Source organism: Gasterosteus aculeatus, chromosome 9 (genome assembly GCF_964276395.1).
Source record: "Gasterosteus aculeatus chromosome 9, fGasAcu3.hap1.1, whole genome shotgun sequence".
Taxonomy (NCBI): domain Eukaryota; kingdom Metazoa; phylum Chordata; class Actinopteri; order Perciformes; family Gasterosteidae; genus Gasterosteus; species Gasterosteus aculeatus.
In genome coordinates this window covers 20,564,745-20,582,049 of record NC_135696.1, presented here as the reverse complement: position 1 = coordinate 20,582,049, position 17,305 = coordinate 20,564,745, and the positions used below count along the sequence as shown (strand labels likewise).

General features: G+C 42.8%; 2 protein-coding genes across 2 annotated transcripts; both read left to right on the top strand.

Moving 5' to 3' along the window:
• The first annotated feature begins 6,343 nt into the window (after positions 1–6,343).
• On the top strand, positions 6,344–10,015 carry LOC120813713 (uncharacterized). Its single transcript, XM_078079721.1, has 5 exons — positions 6,344–6,516; positions 6,766–6,854; positions 7,665–7,730; positions 8,560–8,601; positions 8,909–10,015. Exons 2-5 carry the CDS (start codon positions 6,766–6,768, stop codon positions 9,759–9,761), a joined length of 1,050 nt encoding a protein of 349 aa, XP_077935847.1. The 5' UTR covers positions 6,344–6,516; the 3' UTR covers positions 9,762–10,015.
• A 2,649-nt stretch (positions 10,016–12,664) lies between these two features.
• On the top strand, positions 12,665–16,198 carry LOC120813714 (uncharacterized). Its single transcript, XM_078079722.1, has 5 exons — positions 12,665–12,883; positions 12,950–13,026; positions 13,830–13,895; positions 14,731–14,772; positions 15,095–16,198. The coding sequence occupies exons 2-5, from the start codon at positions 12,950–12,952 to the stop codon at positions 15,942–15,944; spliced, it is 1,035 nt and encodes a 344-aa protein (XP_077935848.1). The 5' UTR covers positions 12,665–12,883; the 3' UTR covers positions 15,945–16,198.
• Positions 16,199–17,305: the final 1,107 nt, after the last annotated feature.

Sequence of the window (17,305 nt, the reverse complement as noted above, 5' to 3'; positions counted from 1 at the left end):
CTGACGTGTTTGAAACAGAAGAGAAGTCAGAGCAGCTCGTTGTAATATTTTTTACAATTGTATTAGTATGGATTCATTTCACACATCCAATTCTTTTGAGAAAACTTTCTAAGCAAAAGCATTAGTAGCTCATTTTATTCCTCCTTCTAATTTTAAATGGAATAGAATTACAAAGGCAGCTTCACTATAGTTTGTCATAGTTATGTTTTATTCATTTGAAGGATTGTATGTAAATATGACAATGCGTGGAGCAGATATAAAACATGTCAGATGGAAGTTTCTTATTCGTAGAAACAATTCATCTGTCACGCCCACTGTCCGTGGTCCACATAAACAACAACAATAAACAACTATGCACCGGAGCTCAATTTTGAGTGTCATGGCAAAGGTTGTGAATACTTATGTACATGTTATGTTTTCGTTCTTTATTTTTAATAGATTTGCAAAAATCAGTTTTCACTTTGTCATTATGGGTTGTTGTGTGTAGAATGTTGAGGAAAATAACAACACACACACACACACACACACACACACACACACACGCGCACGTGTTTAGTGTTCTGTGGTTCACTGGGTGCACTGTTGGTTGTGCCGCCTGACAGCAGCCGGGATGAAGGACCTGCGGTGCCTCTCCTTCACACACCGGGGGTGAATCAGCCGCTGGCTGAAGGAGCTGTACAGAGCTTCCAGGACGTCCACCATGGATGGGGTGGGAGGTGTTGGTCATCAGGGATGATCATCCTCCTGTCACCCAACACCTCCACCGCGTCCAGGGGACATCCTAGCACACTTAATCCGTTAAAAAAGGTCATTTCAGATCAATAAAACAACAACAAAAGTGTTGTAGATAAACACTTTGTGAATACTGATCATTTTAAAGACATCTCTGTTCTAGCGCCACCATGAGGTCAAAAGACGGCACTAAAGGCCCAAACACAAACCCAGGACACGCGTTGATTGTTTCTCTGTACACGGTGACGCATCACTAGCAACACAAAAAAAAACTAAACATGCAAAGTGGTAAGACAAATCTGACGGCACCTGAGACGAGCCTGGGAACTTGTCACAACTCAACCGGCCGTTTAAGGCGAGGGGCCCAAACGCAGACCCTGCAGGCAGAGGAAGTAAGAACTATGATTATGGAGTAGAAGTGGTGTTGTAGATCTTACCACACGCAAGTACTCACTACTGCCACACACATTATTCACTTATACTAAACAATAGTGCAACACAATGGCTCTCACCTACACACCAGTCAATGGTTAATCAGGGTCCGAGCAGCGGGGGGCACAGATCCCGGACGAGCCCCAATTTGTTACGCACGTACCCGGAGACATCCCTACGGGTGATGTGTGCCCAGGGCGTCTTTCCCAACACTGCCAAGTGCTTTCCGTTCTCCCTGGGAAGGACACAAGAAATACAAATGATCAACACTTTCAATAATCCAAAACAATCCACCATGTCCAACCAATACACAAGCGCACCCCCAACACAACCTCACATCCTGCCGGAGAGATCTGGACTGAACAACCAGGAACACATGAATACAGCTGATGGGACGATGCGATTGGAGGATGGGAAACAGGAACCAGCTGTAGGAGATCACGCGAGGGCGGATGAGTAATGAAGACAATTAGCTCTACCTGAGGAGGGTTAACACACACAGAGACAAGACCGGGGGTCGTAACATGCGTAAACGGCGTTTACCCTCCACTACAGCCCTGCCCCCCCCACCACACGTCTTTCTGCTGAAATCTCCGTGCTTCATCTTCAAGTCATGATGACCGGCCTAAATAAAGAGACATTTCTTAAAGAATTTCTCAACATGCGAGTTGCTTTATTAAATAAATGGAAGTGGTTCGATATCTCTCCTCACAGTCCTTCATGACTCGGCTGTTGGGAAACCGTCGACTTCCCTCTTGTGTTTCTGCTGAAATGTCGTACGAGGATGAGGATGAAGAGCAGATTGTGACACCGAGCATCACACACATCTGTAGCCGTGAAGGGGCTCATCTGTTACTGGACACAGACACACAAACTCGCTGCATTTCTCCCGTCAAGTCAAAGCGATTTCAGGCGAAAAACGTGCAAACGCTGCGGCGCGACGGCCTGCCAGCGCAGAGACGCTCCTCGTCGCCCCTGACGTCCCGCAGACAGCAGAACTCCAGCGGTACGATACGTCCTCGTGCTCATATTGCCACCGATACTGGAGACACGTCGCACTTTTAACAAACGGAATACGACCATACGTGCATTTCTTACAACATCCCATCGCTGCACTGAATATAGTACATTATCGTGTAGGACAATTGTGACATTTCAACAAGGCAATTCAAAGTGCTTCACATAAAACCATTAAAAACATCCAAACATAGAAAACAAGCAAGATTTATAAACAGTTATGAACATTGATACATTGAAACATGACATAACAAGCAGAGAACTCGCTGTGAAGTCTGTACAAAACCATTTGTGTGTTTTTTGAAAGAATTTAAACGACTTTTTTGGAAGAAAACGTCCTGATAATTGATTGATCCATTTTGGGTTCGGGGGAGATTGTGATGGACACGTTTCTGTACATCAGGGAACTTTCCATGTACCTTTTATTCACCAATCCATTCAGGCCATGAACACCATACGCACCAAGTGATCAAGGGACTAATAGAAAATATCGTCTTTAGTTTAAGCTCTTGGTACAACCAGTTAGAAACACTCATGCTTGACTTCGGCCTGAAGAGGATTCTTAATTATCCGTCTTTAAGATGCGATTAAGATGTAAATGACTTGGATCAACCCCGACAAGACTGAACTACTTCTCTTTCCCGGCAAAGATTCGCTTACCCAGGACCTGACAGTCAACTTTGGAAACTCCGTACTAACGCCCACTTTGACCGCTAAGAACCTCGGCGTCACACTCGACAGCCGACTCTCCCTGACTCCCAACATCACCGCGACAACGCGATCCTGTAGAGCAGGGGTCTCAAACTCAAATCAGCTGCAGGCCAGATGCAGCCCACTTCAACCGAACGCGGGCCAGACTAGCGTCCGAACGGCATGGTCGACAATAACACAAGTCAAGTCAAGTCATTTTATTTTGTATAGCCCATTATCGCAAATTACAAATTTGCCTCAGAGGGCTTTACAGTCTGTACACATACAACATCCTCTGCCCCGAAACCCACCATCGGCACAGGAAAAACTCCCCAAAAAATGAAAAAACCCTTACAAGAGGGAAAAAAGGGAAGAAACCTTAGGGAGAACGTCAGAGGAGGGATCCCACTCCCGGGATGGACAGACTACAATGGATGCCATGTATACAGAATGAGCAATGTATAATACATGCAATTCCTATGACAGAAATGCATCAAGTAATTGTGAGTAGTAAGCCAGGCGCACAGCAGGACCACTGCAGAGGCAACCACCATCACATAGAACCACCATCCACAGAAGCCTGTGGGGAGGGAGAGCACAGAGATTTTAGGAGAGGGTAATGTCGGTTTATGAGTAAAGTAATATGATTAATATCTAAAATAATGATGATGATGATGATGGCAGCAGCAGGCGTCAACATGGCCACGGTAGGTGTCAGGACCAGGGTCCCGAAGGAACCACAATCTAGACCTGATAGGGAAGAAAGCACAAAAAAAACTCCCGGAAAGAAGCTGAATTAGTCATGTGCATTAATAAAACGTGAATTATGGTAGAACAAGAGCGTGCAAGAGGAGCTTGGTGTGTCCTAAGAATTCCCCCGGCATTCTAAGCCTATAGCAGCTTAACTAAGGGCTGGTCCGGACTAACCTGAGCCAGCCCTAACTATAGGCAGAATCAAAGAGGAACGTTTTAAGTTTTACTTTAAAAGAGCTGACCGAATCTGCCCCCCGGACTGAAAGTGGAACCTGGTTCCACAAAAGAGGAGCTTGATAACTGAAGGCTCTGGCCCCCAGCCTACTTTTTAAAACCATAGGAACAACAAGTAACCCAGCATCTATGGAGCGCAGTTGCCTTGTAGGGCGATACGGTGTTACAAGCTCTTGAAGATACAACGGTGCCTCACCAGCAAGTGCCTTGTAGGTGAGGAGAAGTACCTTAAAATCTATTCTTGATTTAACAGGGAGCCAGTGCAGAGAAGTTAATACAGGAGTGATATGATCCCTTTTCTTAGTTCTTGTTAATACACGTGCTGCAGCATTCTGAATCAGCTGGAGAGGCTTAAGAGATTTATAAGAGCAGCCTGATAACAAAGAGTTACAGTAGTCAAGTCTGGAAGTGACAAACGCATGAACTAATTTTTCTGCATCACTTTGAGACAGGAAGTTCCTGATTTTTGATATGTTACGTAGATGAAAATAGGCTGTCCTTGAAGTCTTCTTTATATGCGAGTTGAAGGTCATATCCTGGTCGAAGAGAACTCCCAGATTCCTGACGGTGCTGCTGGGTACCAGAGCAATTCCATCCATAAAAACTGTATCACGTGAAAGCTGGCTTCGAAGGCGCTCTGGGCCTATCAGGATAACTTCCGTTTTTTCTGAGTTTAGCATCAGGAAGTTGCCGGTCGTCCAAGTTTTGATGTCTCCAAGACATTCTTGAAGTCTAACTAACTGCTCCGTCTCTTCTGGCTTGATCGACAGATACAGTTGAGTATCGTCTGCATAACAATGGAAGTTTATGCGGTGTTTCCTGATAAGATCGCCCAAAGGAAGCATATAGAGGGTAAATAAGATCGGTCCAAGTACAGAACCTTGTGGGACTCCGTGACCAACATTGGTGGTCTTTGAGGATTCACCGTTTACAAGCACAAACTGGGATCGGTCCGATAGGTAGGATTTAAACCAGCTGAGTGCAGTTCCTTTGATACCAATTAAATGTTCTAGTCTCTGCAACAGGATACAATGGTCTATGGTATCAAATGCGGCACTGAGGTCCAGCAAGACAAGAAAAGAGATGAGTCCTTGGTCCGATGCAAGTAAAAGATCATTCGTAATTTTCACCAGTGCTGTTTCTGTACTGTGATGCACTCGAAATCCTGCATACAATAAGTGCGTACAACTTAACACTCACTTTCAAAAGCAGTCATTGAACCCCACCCTGGGGGATCGATCAGAATGAGACTACAACACTAGTCCTCCTTTAACTCAGCGGGGGAGACCTAAGGTCATGTGACCGTGGAATTCCTTTATAGCCAAACGTGAAGTTACGTGAATCGAAGCTGCGTAGTAATGGACGGAGACGCTCGTCGGTGACGTCAGATGCTTCATGTGTTGTTAGTGTGAGTCGTAAAGGAAAACTTTATTAAACGAGCGATGCTAACGGTTAGTCACATGATCACCTGCGCGAAAGAGGGCAGGAAACTGAATTTCACCCTCCTGCTCTCTGCACCTCGGCCGACACACACGGACACACCCACACACACAGACTCTACCTCGACTAAAGACTAACAAATTGTAGCACTTAAATTGTACTTGTAACGTCACTCATCTACAGCAAATTGTAAATTGGCTTATTTGAGGAAAATGCACTTTCTTGTTTCTTGTTCTCCTGAGTTTGTACCCTTTGGTTGAACGCACTTATTGTACGTCGCTTTGGATAAAAGCGTCCGCTAAATGACATGTAATGTAATGGATGAGTCTTTATTGTCAAAGAGGAACTCCTTCAGGGGGAACCAGCAGCGAGAGCGTCCCCACGCTGACATCTTCACCAACAGATGTTGAGGACTTCTGCTCGGTGGATGACTCGCAGATTCTGCTCAAGACAAAGAAGCTTCCTGTTTCCATCTGTTCATGAGAAACTTGCATTAAAAAGAGAAGAACAACATGGACTTGTGGCCTAAACTCATAAACATACAAACTCTCAAAGTTTAATCCGTTAAAAAAGGTAATTTCAGATCAATAAAGCAACAACAAAAGTGTTGTAGATGAACACTTTGTCTGTGAATACTGATCATTTTGAAGAGATCTCTGTTCTAGCGCCACCATGAGGTCAAAAGACGGCACTAAAGGCCCAAACACAAACCCAGGACACGCGTTGATTGTTTCTCTGTACACGGTGACGCATCACTAGCGGGTAACAGGTGGAATTTGGGAACATTTCAATAGTTTGACATCACACCTGTTTGTATCATCCATTATAATTGAGGAATGGATCCATTCACAACGGCTCTGCTCTTTGAGTCTGATCTTCATTTAGTATTTGGTGCGTTTTTACTGGGTGTCCATTAGACGCTGGAAGCGGCTGAATGTCGAACTTCCTCTTCTTTGTCTTCAGAAGCGTCTGCTGGGCGGAACCCGTGAGCTCACATCTCACCAACAAACCTTCTTCAACGTCTTCCTCATTTCTGAGAAAGTTCAAAAGAAGAACCTCCCTGAGGGAACGCTCCTCTTTATAAACGCTGCTTCCTCCCGACCGTCTTCACTGCAGCAACACGTGAAGGAGAAGAAGAAGAAGAAGAAGAAGAAGAAGAAGAAGAAGAAGAACTCACCTTTCTACCAGACAGGAACAATCCAACAGCAAAGATTAGTGGTAAATATGTGGATTTCATAAAGGAGATATGTTGCTATTTCATTGGAATAATGATTTTTATTTGATTAGCGTGACGATTACCATGATTGACATTTGTGGTCCTACATACATGTATTCTACTTTTGCAGTTTAGTGGACGTTTTAAGATATAAAAGTTGTCAATAAAACAAAATAGACAAAGCAGTAATTTGCCTACAACAACGTATTTGAAAATATTCCCTCAATCATGAAGCTTCATGTTGTGTCCAGATGGCGAAGCTGTGGCTGATGGCCGTGCTGCTGCTGTTGTCTGCGTCTGTTGGGAGTTCTATGGACCGTCTAGTGAACCTTCCCAATAAGTGAGTAAACATCCCCGACTGCTCGTTGTCTTTTCACGTTGACTCATTTCCAATTAGCCAATATTAAATGATATTATACAATATTAAATATTAAGCAGACTAGAAATAAATGATATATAACTTGAGTTCTTTTATCAAGTCTTTTATCAGGAGCAGCATGATGCTTAATGCAGCGTGTGTTCAGCAGCGAAGTAACGGTGTTTAGCACAAAAGAGGACTTTTCAGTCTGTGCAGACTGTGTGTTTCCTTTGAATCAAAGTCAAAGAAAAAACACTTTGAGTGACGCAGGTTGAGCAGTTACACAATGACACGATCAACGTTTCCATCCATTCCTCTGACTTTACGTTCTCTCACTCCTCTGCACCAATGACAGTTGGTATTTTACCTCTTTTCTTCTTCTGAACAATACGACCTGCGAGAGAAATCCACCTTCCACAGGGTGCAGATGTTGCACTTTGTGCTGCACCAACTCTGTGTAATACTTTATGTGGTACTTCAGGCTTGTAGTACTCTGGTGACAGGGTTTTTGCTGGAATCGCCGTCTGGTAGATATTTCTAATGAAAACATCCATTTAATAGTGCAGTACCTTCATTTTCCATTTAAGTGTTAAGACCCTCCCAGTGGTAAAAAAAGAAATGCTGTTGAACTAATTGTCGGCTTTGGCGCGTTTATAAATTCATAACGCGTTAATGTGCCGAGCCCAGAAAAATACTTGAAGCTCTGAAAACATCTAAATATATTGTTTATGTTGTGAATTTTTCTGTTTCTTCAAATAACTCTCTGGGCCTGTTGCTGTCTGTTGGGAGCAGTCAGCCTCATTTTGAAAGACCAGACGAGACCCAAATTGCACAAATCGTCAATGACCTCTGGAACAGGTGAGTCAGCTGGTGTTAAATAACAGACCAACTGTGATTGGCTCGTTGAATCACATGTTTTCTGTATTTCATTGAGGGTCATTAGGCACTGAGAGCTTTTAATGATACGTCCCCTTTAAAAAGCAGCTCTCTTTAACCTTTATTTAGTTCAGTTTACCCTTATTGAATGTGTATTATATGTATTATTTTAATTTCATGTCTGATTTTATATCATATTTCATCTTTTATTGTTGTAAAAAACATTCTGATGTCTGCACTTAAAATAATTATAATTAAATGACTTGTATTTCTATTATCTGACTTCAATCTGTTATTTACTTCAATGTTATTTATTCATAGTAAAAACAAAAATTAGCCTTTGAGTCGTTTCACAGTTTGAAACAATTCAACGTATCTTATTGAAAAACTTTTATCTGTCTCTCTTTTACATTTTGCATGCTTTTGCATTTTCCAATAAAAAGGTATTATTCATTCTATTATTTAGTTGAATGTTGCTAGATATGCATATTAAAAACTAAAATAAACTATACCACAACCCACATTTTTGCAGAATCCCGTAGATGAATTATTTCCATGGATGAGAAACTTGCAATGTGACATGTTTTTATATATCTGCTTAACTTATTGTCATAGTTAAATAGAAATACAATTCTTCCAAACAAACAAAAAACATGTAACTATGACAAACAATAGTGAAGCCGCAGAATTGCAAGAAAACTGACTTGTGAAATGAATCTACTGATTAGAATAAATATTAAAACGCGCTGCTCTGATCTTCTCTTCTGTTTCAAACACGTCAGTGACATTTTGTTCTGTTTTCATCTGGCAGGTATCGACCGTCCTACCAATCAAGATTCAACAAACATCCAAGGTCAGTAGGTGATGAAGTAAACATTCCTCAGGAAGTACTTTTCAAGATAAAAGCTCAAATGTTCTTTGTAGAGGAATGACTGATAACGAGTAATAAGCACGCAGGCTGTTTGTCTCCAGGGTTTTGCACATCAAGATAATGTTGCTAAAAAAGTCCTGGACAAACAATTGAGTTCTGACTTTCTATATATGATCTAAAATAGAGGAGATAACAGCTGTGCAGTAACAGTGACTGAAGTCTACAGTTTGTTAACGTGCTGCTGTAATGACGTCTGCCTCTCGTCTGGTGTCTCTGTTCCCTTTTACAGGAAAAACCCCATGTTCAGTCTGGCTGTGAAGATCCCGTACGACAACGACATGCAACGGTACGACGTCAGCGGAGTGAAGGACGTAGCCGAGAATGTGAGGAGAAAGATCGTAGGATGTGACGTCTACGCGAGCAAGACGATGGTCGCTGCCACGGTTTTGAAGTGGCCGAATGTTCTGGATCAGTGTCCTGATGCACAGGTACCATGGCAGGATGTTCTCAGAGAATGTCGAAGTAAAAGTATGACGTGGGCCAAGGTCGACAATAAATGCAGTCATGCAGTTACAGCTGGGAGAGCCGATCACGCAGAGTACCGCGTTCTGAACAACTTCAACACCTTGACGGAGAATCTCAACAAAAATGATTTCTTGCTTTTCTACGTTGTTGCTTCCCCGTGTGTTACGAGATGTTTATCCACAAACAGTGACTTTAGTATTTTAGAGAGCATTAGGGTGATTAAGAAGTGGACAAACTACGCTGTTGTGTTTTCCGACGTGTTTGCGCCTAAAGAAGGAGAACCGGTTCCCCCGGACAACCTCAGAGAAGCCCTTGAGCGGCTCGGGAAAAAGGTCGGGCTGCAGAACATCCTCCGATGTGACGGCTCGGTTCCGTGCACGAGTTGCTCCAGCGGCAAAGATGTCACGCCCTACTGTTACGACAGCAACGCACTAAAACCCGCTGCCAGAGACAACGCGCCGTCCACTTCAGTCAATGTGCCTCCGGGTGGCAACGCAAACGCTCCCTCAAAGACGGGTCAAAAGAAGAAGAACAACAACAACAACAATGAGAATCCAGGCGGTTCTACTAACGTTGATGAGGGAGGATGGCAGACTGCTGGTAAGCGCCGTGGCTGATGACACCTGATGAAGGTTCCCTCCTCACAAAGGTTCCTCCAGCTGCGTCATGGAGGCCTCTAGTAACCAGTGCAAGCGCACAACTTTAATGCTTTGTGAGACACACAGGGGGTTTTAATGTGGGTTCAGACTACAGATAGAAAGTGAGTGTGATGTAAACGAAGCTCAGTGTTTACTCGTGTCCCTCCCTCCCTGAAGTGTTGTTGAATCCTCTGGTCTTCTGCTCTTTCTGATTAAAGCTCGGCTCAGCATCACCTCGCATGTGTCTGCGTGTCCTTTCACAGTCTGGATCTTCTGTCGGGGACATTTTGTCTCTGTGCTCATTTGGCAGCTTTTAGACATCATCAGATGAAATAAAAGGTGTTGATATCTCCCAAACTCATACTGCAACTCATCCAGCACCCATCTGGTAACAAAGCATCACCTCCTGATGTGAAAGAAGCTACTTAATTAGGATTATTTGCTAGTTGACACTTGACCTGGTGCTTTGTTTTACGCACACTTGAGTCATTTAACGCTTAATTTAAGAATATTGGCAGATCGGATTACGTACAGTGATGGATGGATAACTATGAGTATAAATGCAAACACCGCCCCCTCCTGGCAGGAATGGGACACTGAAGACTCATGTTGGAGAAAGTAGTCGTATCAGCTGTATTAAGAACACACGTGTCCATGAGATCAAGAGGAAAACTGCACTCAATCATATTTAAGTGGGTTAACTAGTGAATTATTGACTCAGACTGATGCCGATCATATTGATCATACCTGTACATCTTGCTCTCCTCATCCTGCTCAGGTGAGTCAACTGAGTTTAATTAGCTTCATGGTCTAATGGGGTCGGGTTGGTAACTGCATCTTGCTCATGAGGCCGCCTGTAGCAGCACCACCTCCTTCTGGAGCAGACCAGTATTGCCTGATCGGTAAGCGATTTCAAATCATCAGTTTATATCATTTAGGTGTTTATTATTCTTATTCCATTCATTTGATTTCATCCTTCTGGCTGGTTTGAGCAGAACGTTGGTACAAAGTGCTCACGATCAAGGAACGCTGCCGGGTTTCATCCACCAACAGAGTCTGGAGCTGCTCTTACAGCATCACTGGGGTTTTAACAGAGAATTGTGTTTTAGTTTGAGACACTTTACAGTGTTTTCTGACGGGATGTTAAGGGCCACTCTAGCGTTTGATTTTTGCTAAAGTGGTTAACTGATCTTCCCCCCCTTACGCATCAGGAGTTATCTTGCTTGTCCTGTGTTCTTTGATCCTTTCGTTAATCGCGCTCCTCTTCCCCGGCTGTCTCAGGTTTACCCCCTTCGGTGTGCCGTGCAGTTTAAAAAAATCTTTGTTTTAATAATGGCTGTGTTGGAGGCTTGCGTAGCTTTTGACACGAGTCTAGAAAAATGGGTCGACGCACGCAAGGGACACGCAAGGGACACGCAAGGGACACGCAAGGGACACGCAAGGGACACGCAAGGGACACGCAAGGGGCTCTTGCGTCTACGTGTCCTCGCGTCTCTCTGAAAACGCTGAAGCATAAACTAGTCTTAAGTACGGTGGCCCTGAGGTGCAAAACACAACGACTTTAACTTCTTACGGAAAGGGGAGGGCCTTATAGCAGGAAGCGGAGGACGGACCCTTCTGATTGGACAGATGGACTGTCTGTCTTTTAACTCACTTTTTTTTTTCTTTTTTTTTTTTAGGGTGGACGCTACGGGCGGCACGGCTCAGGGACCGGAGTCCGATTCCTTGGCGTGAGGAGCTGGATGTGTGGCGGGGGTGCGTGACCCTTGAGAGCCACGTATCATTTCCTGTTTAAAAGACACAGTCCGTCCAATCAGAAGGGTCCGTCCTCTGCTTAATTTCGTTGTGCGTTCCTATTTGCCGTTGTGTTTGGCACCTCAGGGCCACCGTACTTGAGACCTCGTGTTATTTAACACAAAGCTTACCTATAAATAAAACTGGACGCTGTTTAAAACTAGAAATTCACCTTTTTCTTAAAACAAAAGGGGGATAGAGCAAGGATCCGACCACCATAACAGCCGAGTCACGTGTTCTCCGCGGGTCTGACCCTGCAGGACACATCTATAGCAAATTGTAAATTGGCTTATTTGAGGAAATTGCACTTTCTTGTTTCTTGTTCTCCTGAGTTTGTACCCTATGGTTGAACGCACTTATTGTACGTCGCTTTGGATAAAAGCGTCCGCTAAATGACATGTAATGTAATGGATGAGTCTTTAATGTCAAAGAGGAACTCCTTCAGGGGGAACCAGCAGCGAGAGCGTCCCCACCCTGACAGCTTCGCCAACAGATGTTGAGGACTTCTGCTCGGTGGATGACTCGCAGATTCTGCTCAAGACAAAGAAGCTTCCCGTTTCCATCTGTTCATGAGAAACTTGCATTAATAAGAGAAGAACAACATGGACTTGTGGCCTAAACTCATAAAACATACAAACTCTCAAAGTTTAATCCGTTAAAAAAGGTCATTTCAGATCAATAAAAACAATAACAAAAGTGTTGTAGATGAACACTTTGTCTGTGAATACTGATCATTTTGAAGAGATCTCTGTTCTAGCGCCACCATGAGGTCAAAAGACGGCACTAAAGGCCCAAACACAAACCCAGGACACGCGTTGATTGTTTCTCTGTACACGGTGACGCATCACTAGCGGGTAACAGGTGGAATTTGGGAACATTTCAATAGTTTGACATCACACCTGTTTGTATCATACATTATAATTGAGGAATGGATCCATTCACAACGGCTCTGCTCTTTGAGTCTGATCTTCATTTAGTATTTGGTGCGTTTTTACTGGGTGTCCATTAGACGCTGGAAGCGGCTGAATGTCAAACTTCCTCTTCTTTGTCTTCAGAAGCGTCTGCTGGGCGGAACCCGTGAGCTCACATCTCACCAACAAACCTTCTTCAACGTCTTCCTCATTTCTGAGAAAGTTCAAAAGAAGAACCTCCCTGAGGGAACGCTCCTCTTTATAAACGCTGCTTCCCCCCGACCGTCTTCACTGCAGCAACACGTGAAGGAGAAGAAGAAGAAGAAGAAGAAGAAGAAGAAGAAGAAGAACTCACCTTTCTACCAGACAGGAACAATCCAACAGCAAAGATTAGTGGTAAATATGTGGATTTCTTAAAGGAGATATGTTGCTATTTCATTGGAATAATGATTTTGTGTCCAGATGGCGAAGCTGTGGCTGATGGCCGTGCTGCTGCTGTTGTCTGCGTCTGTTGGGAGTTCTATGTACCGTCCCGAAAAGTGAGTAAACATCCCCGACTGCTCGTTGTCTTTTCACGTTGACTCATTTCCAATTAGCCAATATTAAATGATATTATACAATATTAAATATTAAGCAGGCTAGAAATTAATGATAAATAACTTGAGTTCTTTTATCAAGTCTTTTATGAGGAGCAGCATGATGCTTAATGCAGCGTGTGTTCAGCAGCGAAGTAACGGTGTTTAGCACAAAAGAGGACTTTTCAGTCTGTGCAGACTGTGTGTTTCCTTTGAATCAAAGTCAAAGAAAAAACACTTTGAGTGACGCAGGTTGAGCAGTTACACAATGACACGATCAGCGTTTCCATCCATTCCTCTGACTTTACGTTCTCTCACTCCTCTGCACCAATGACAGTTGGTATTTTACCTCTTTTCTTCTTCTGAACAATACGACCTGCGAGAGAAATCCACCTTCCACAGGGTGTAGATGTTGCACTTTGTGCTGCACCAACTCTGTGTAATACTTTATGTGGTACTTCAGGCTTGTAGTACTCTGGTGACAGGGTTTTTGCTGGAATCGCCGTCTGGTAGATATTTCTAATGAAAACATCCATTTAATAGTGCAGTGCCTTCATTTTCCATTTAAGTGTTAAGACCCTCCCAGTGGTAAAAAAAGAAATGCTGTTGAACTAATTGTCGGCTTTGGCGCGTTTATAAATTCATAACGCGTTAATGTGCCGAGCCCAGAAAAATACTTGAAGCTCTGAAAACATCTAAATATATTGTTTATGTTGTGAAGTTTCTTCAAATAACTCTCTGGGCCTGTTGCTGTCTGTTGGGAGCAGTCAGCCTCATTTTCCAAGACCAGACGAGACCCAAATTGCAGAAATCGTCAATGACCTCTGGAACAGGTGAGTCAGCTGGTGTTAAATAACAGACCAACTGTGATTGGCTCGTTGAATCACATGTTTTCTGTATTTCATTGAGGGTCAGAAGGCACTGAGAGCTTTTAATGATACGTCCCCTTTAAAAAGCAGCTCTCTTTAACCTTTATTTAGTTCAGTTTACCCTTATTGAATGTGTATTATATGTATTATTTTAATTTCATGTCTGATTTTATATCATATTTCATCTTTTATTGTTGTAAAAAACATTCTGATGTCTGCACTTAAAATAATTATAATTAAATAATTAAATGACTTGTATTTCTATTATCTGACTTCAATCTGTTATTTACTTCAATGTTATTTATTCATAGTAAAAACAAAAATTAGCCTTTGAGTCGTTTCATAGTTTGAAACAATTCAACGTATCTTATTGAAAAACTTTTATCTGTCTCTCTTTTACATTTTGCATGCTTTTGCATTTTCCAATAAAAAGGTATTATTCATTCTATTATTTAGTTGAATGTTGCTAGATATGCATATTAAAAACTAAAATAAACTATACCACAACCCACATTTTTGCAGAATCCCGTAGATGAATTATTTCCATGGATGAGAAACTTGCAATGTGACATGTTTTTATATCTGCTTAACTTATTGTCATAGTTAAATAGAAATACAATTCTTCCAAACAAACAAAAAACATGTAACTATGACAAACAATAGTGAAGCCGCAGAATTGCAAGAAAACTGACTTGTGAAATGAATCTACTGATTAGAATAAATATTAAAACGCGCTGCTCTGATCTTCTCTTCTGTTTCAAACACGTCAGTGACATTTTGTTCTGTTTTCATCTGGCAGGTATCGACCGTCCTACCAATCAAGATTCAACAAACATCCAAGGTCAGTAGGTGATGAAGTAAACATTCCTCAGGAAGTACTTTTCAAGATAAAAGCTCAAATGTTCTTTGTAGAGGAATGACTGATAACGAGTAATAAGCACGCAGGCTGTTTGTCTCCAGGGTTTTGCACATCAAGATAATGTTGCTAAAAAAGTCCTGGACGAACAATTGAGTTCTGACTTTCTATATATGATCTAAAATAGAGGAGATAACAGCTGTGCAGTAACACGTGACTGAAGTCTACAGTTTGAGGCGGATCCTTTATTAACGTGCTGCTGTAATGACGTCTGCCTCTCGTCTGGTGTCTCTGTTCCCTTTTACAGGAGATTCCCCATGTTCAGTCTGGCTGTGAGGATCCCGTACAACAACAAGATGCAACAGTACGACGTCAGCAGAGTCAATGACGACACCGAGAATGTGTGGAGAAAGATCATAAAATGTGACGTCTACGCGAGCAAGACGATGGTCGCTGCCACGGTTTTGAGGTGGCCGAATGTTCTGGATCAGTGTCCTAATGCACAGGTACCATGGAAGAAAGTTTTAAAAAAATGTCGAAGTAAAAGTATGACGTGGGACGAGGTCAACAATACATGCAGTGGTGCAGTTAGATTTGGGAGAGCCGATCACGCAGAGTACCGCGTTCTGAAACACTTCAACACCTTGATGAAGAATATCAACAGAAATGATTTCTTGCTTTTCTACGTTCCTGCTTCCCCGTGTGATCAGAAATGTGCTTCCGAGACGAGTCGTTTTAGTATTTTGGAAAAAATCCATGTGATTACGGAATGGAGAAACCACGCTGTTGTGTTTTCTAAAGTGTTTAAGCCTAAAGGAGGAGAAGAGGTTCCCGTGGGGAACCTCACAGGAGCCCTTGAGCGGCTCGGGGAAAAGGTCGGGCTGCAGAACATCCTCCGATGTGACGGCTCGGTTCCGTGCACGAGTTGCTCCAGCGGCAAAGATGTCACGCCCTTCTGTTACGGCATCAACGCACCAAAACCCGCTGCCAGAGACAACCCGCCGTCCACTTCAGTCAATGTGCCTCCGGGTGGCAACGCAAACGCTCCCTCAAAGACGGGTCAAAAGAAGAAGAACAACAACAACAATGAGAATCCGGGCGGTTCTACTAACGTTGATGAGGAAGGATGGCAGATTGCTGTCCAGCGCCGTGGCTGATGACACCTGATGAAGGTTCCCTCCTCACAAAGGTTCCTCCAGCTGCGTCATGGAGGCCTCTAGTAACCAGTGCAAGCGCACAACTTTAATGCTTTGTGAGACACACAGGGGGTTTTAATGTGGTTTCACACTACAGATAGAAAGTGAGTGTGATGTAAACGAAGCTCAGTGTTTACTCGTGTCCCTCCCTCCCTGAAGTGTTGTTGAATCCTCTGGTCTTCTGCTCTTTCTGATTAAAGCTCGGCTCAGCATCACCTCGCATGTGTCTGCGTGTCCTTTCACAGTCTGGATCTTCTGTCGGGGACATTTTGTCTCTGTGCTCATTTGGCAGCTTTTAGACATCATCAGATGAAATAAAAGGTGTTGATATCTCCCAAACTCACACTGCAACTCATCCAGCACCCATCTGGTAACATCCCAGTCTGATTCAATGCAAAAAGAAAGGTTATCAAACACGAATTATTACTTTGCGGTTAAATATAACGTGTATTCCAACAGTTTGACATAACAAGGACGTCTTATCCAAACAGTTTAATATATATATATATATATATATAAAACAATATTCAGAATATGGTAATTACCATATCATAACTAATATATATATAATATAATGAATATTTTAAAGGATAAATATATTACAATATAATATCTTATTATTCATTTATTTATTTATAAATGTTTCCTGATTCCTGATTTTCTATAATACTTAAAATCTTAATTTACAAACATTACCCGGTACATAATCCACGTTTCAAAAAGACAAACATTGACTATTTGTAAAATGTTTTGAATATAATAAACAACAAATAAATATGTGTATATTCTTTTTTCCGCACCGCTCATGGTGGGGCCGCGCCCCGTTGAGGCCTCCATGCTGGAGGAACCTTTGTGAGGAGGGAACCTTCATAAGCCGTTAATCCCCTTGAGCCGGCCAGCGGTCTTCAATCCATCGTCAACACCCGTAGGAGCGCGCTGCTGTTGATGAGGCGGAATTGGTGAAGAGGACGGCGCTTTGCGGCGCGGTTTTCGGTCGTTGCAGCAGGTCGTGACATCAACTCATGCGGCCTGTAGTCGTCGCATCGGAGGACGTTCTGCAGCCAGAACACAGATCACATGATCACAGGAATGAGAGAAACAGGCTGGATACGAGAGTCGATCCACACAATTGTATCGGTGTGGATTTATTCCAATTCTGAAATAAACTTTCAAAGCAAACAAATCAACGGCCCATTTAATTGCTCATTCTTATTTAAAATTAAATACAATTACAAAGGCAGCTCCACTAGTTTTTCATACATGTTTTTCTAAAGAATTGTATTTGTATTTAACTATGACAATACGTTAACCGGATATCAAAC

Excerpts from the sequence above, each read along its gene's own strand:
- LOC120813713 (XM_078079721.1), top strand. The coding sequence starts at position 6,766 with ATGGCGAAGCTGTGGCTGATGGCCGTGCTGCTGCTGTTGTCTGCGTCT. Across the intron at positions 7,731-8,559 it reads GTCAATGACCTCTGGAACAG|GTATCGACCGTCCTACCAAT; the intron begins GTGAGTCAGCTG and ends TTCATCTGGCAG. Across the intron at positions 8,602-8,908 it reads AGATTCAACAAACATCCAAG|GAAAAACCCCATGTTCAGTC; the intron begins GTCAGTAGGTGA and ends TCCCTTTTACAG.
- LOC120813714 (XM_078079722.1), top strand. The coding sequence starts at position 12,950 with ATGGCGAAGCTGTGGCTGATGGCCGTGCTGCTGCTGTTGTCTGCGTCT. Across the intron at positions 13,027-13,829 it reads TCTATGTACCGTCCCGAAAA|TCAGCCTCATTTTCCAAGAC; the intron begins GTGAGTAAACAT and ends TGTTGGGAGCAG. Across the intron at positions 14,773-15,094 it reads AGATTCAACAAACATCCAAG|GAGATTCCCCATGTTCAGTC; the intron begins GTCAGTAGGTGA and ends TCCCTTTTACAG.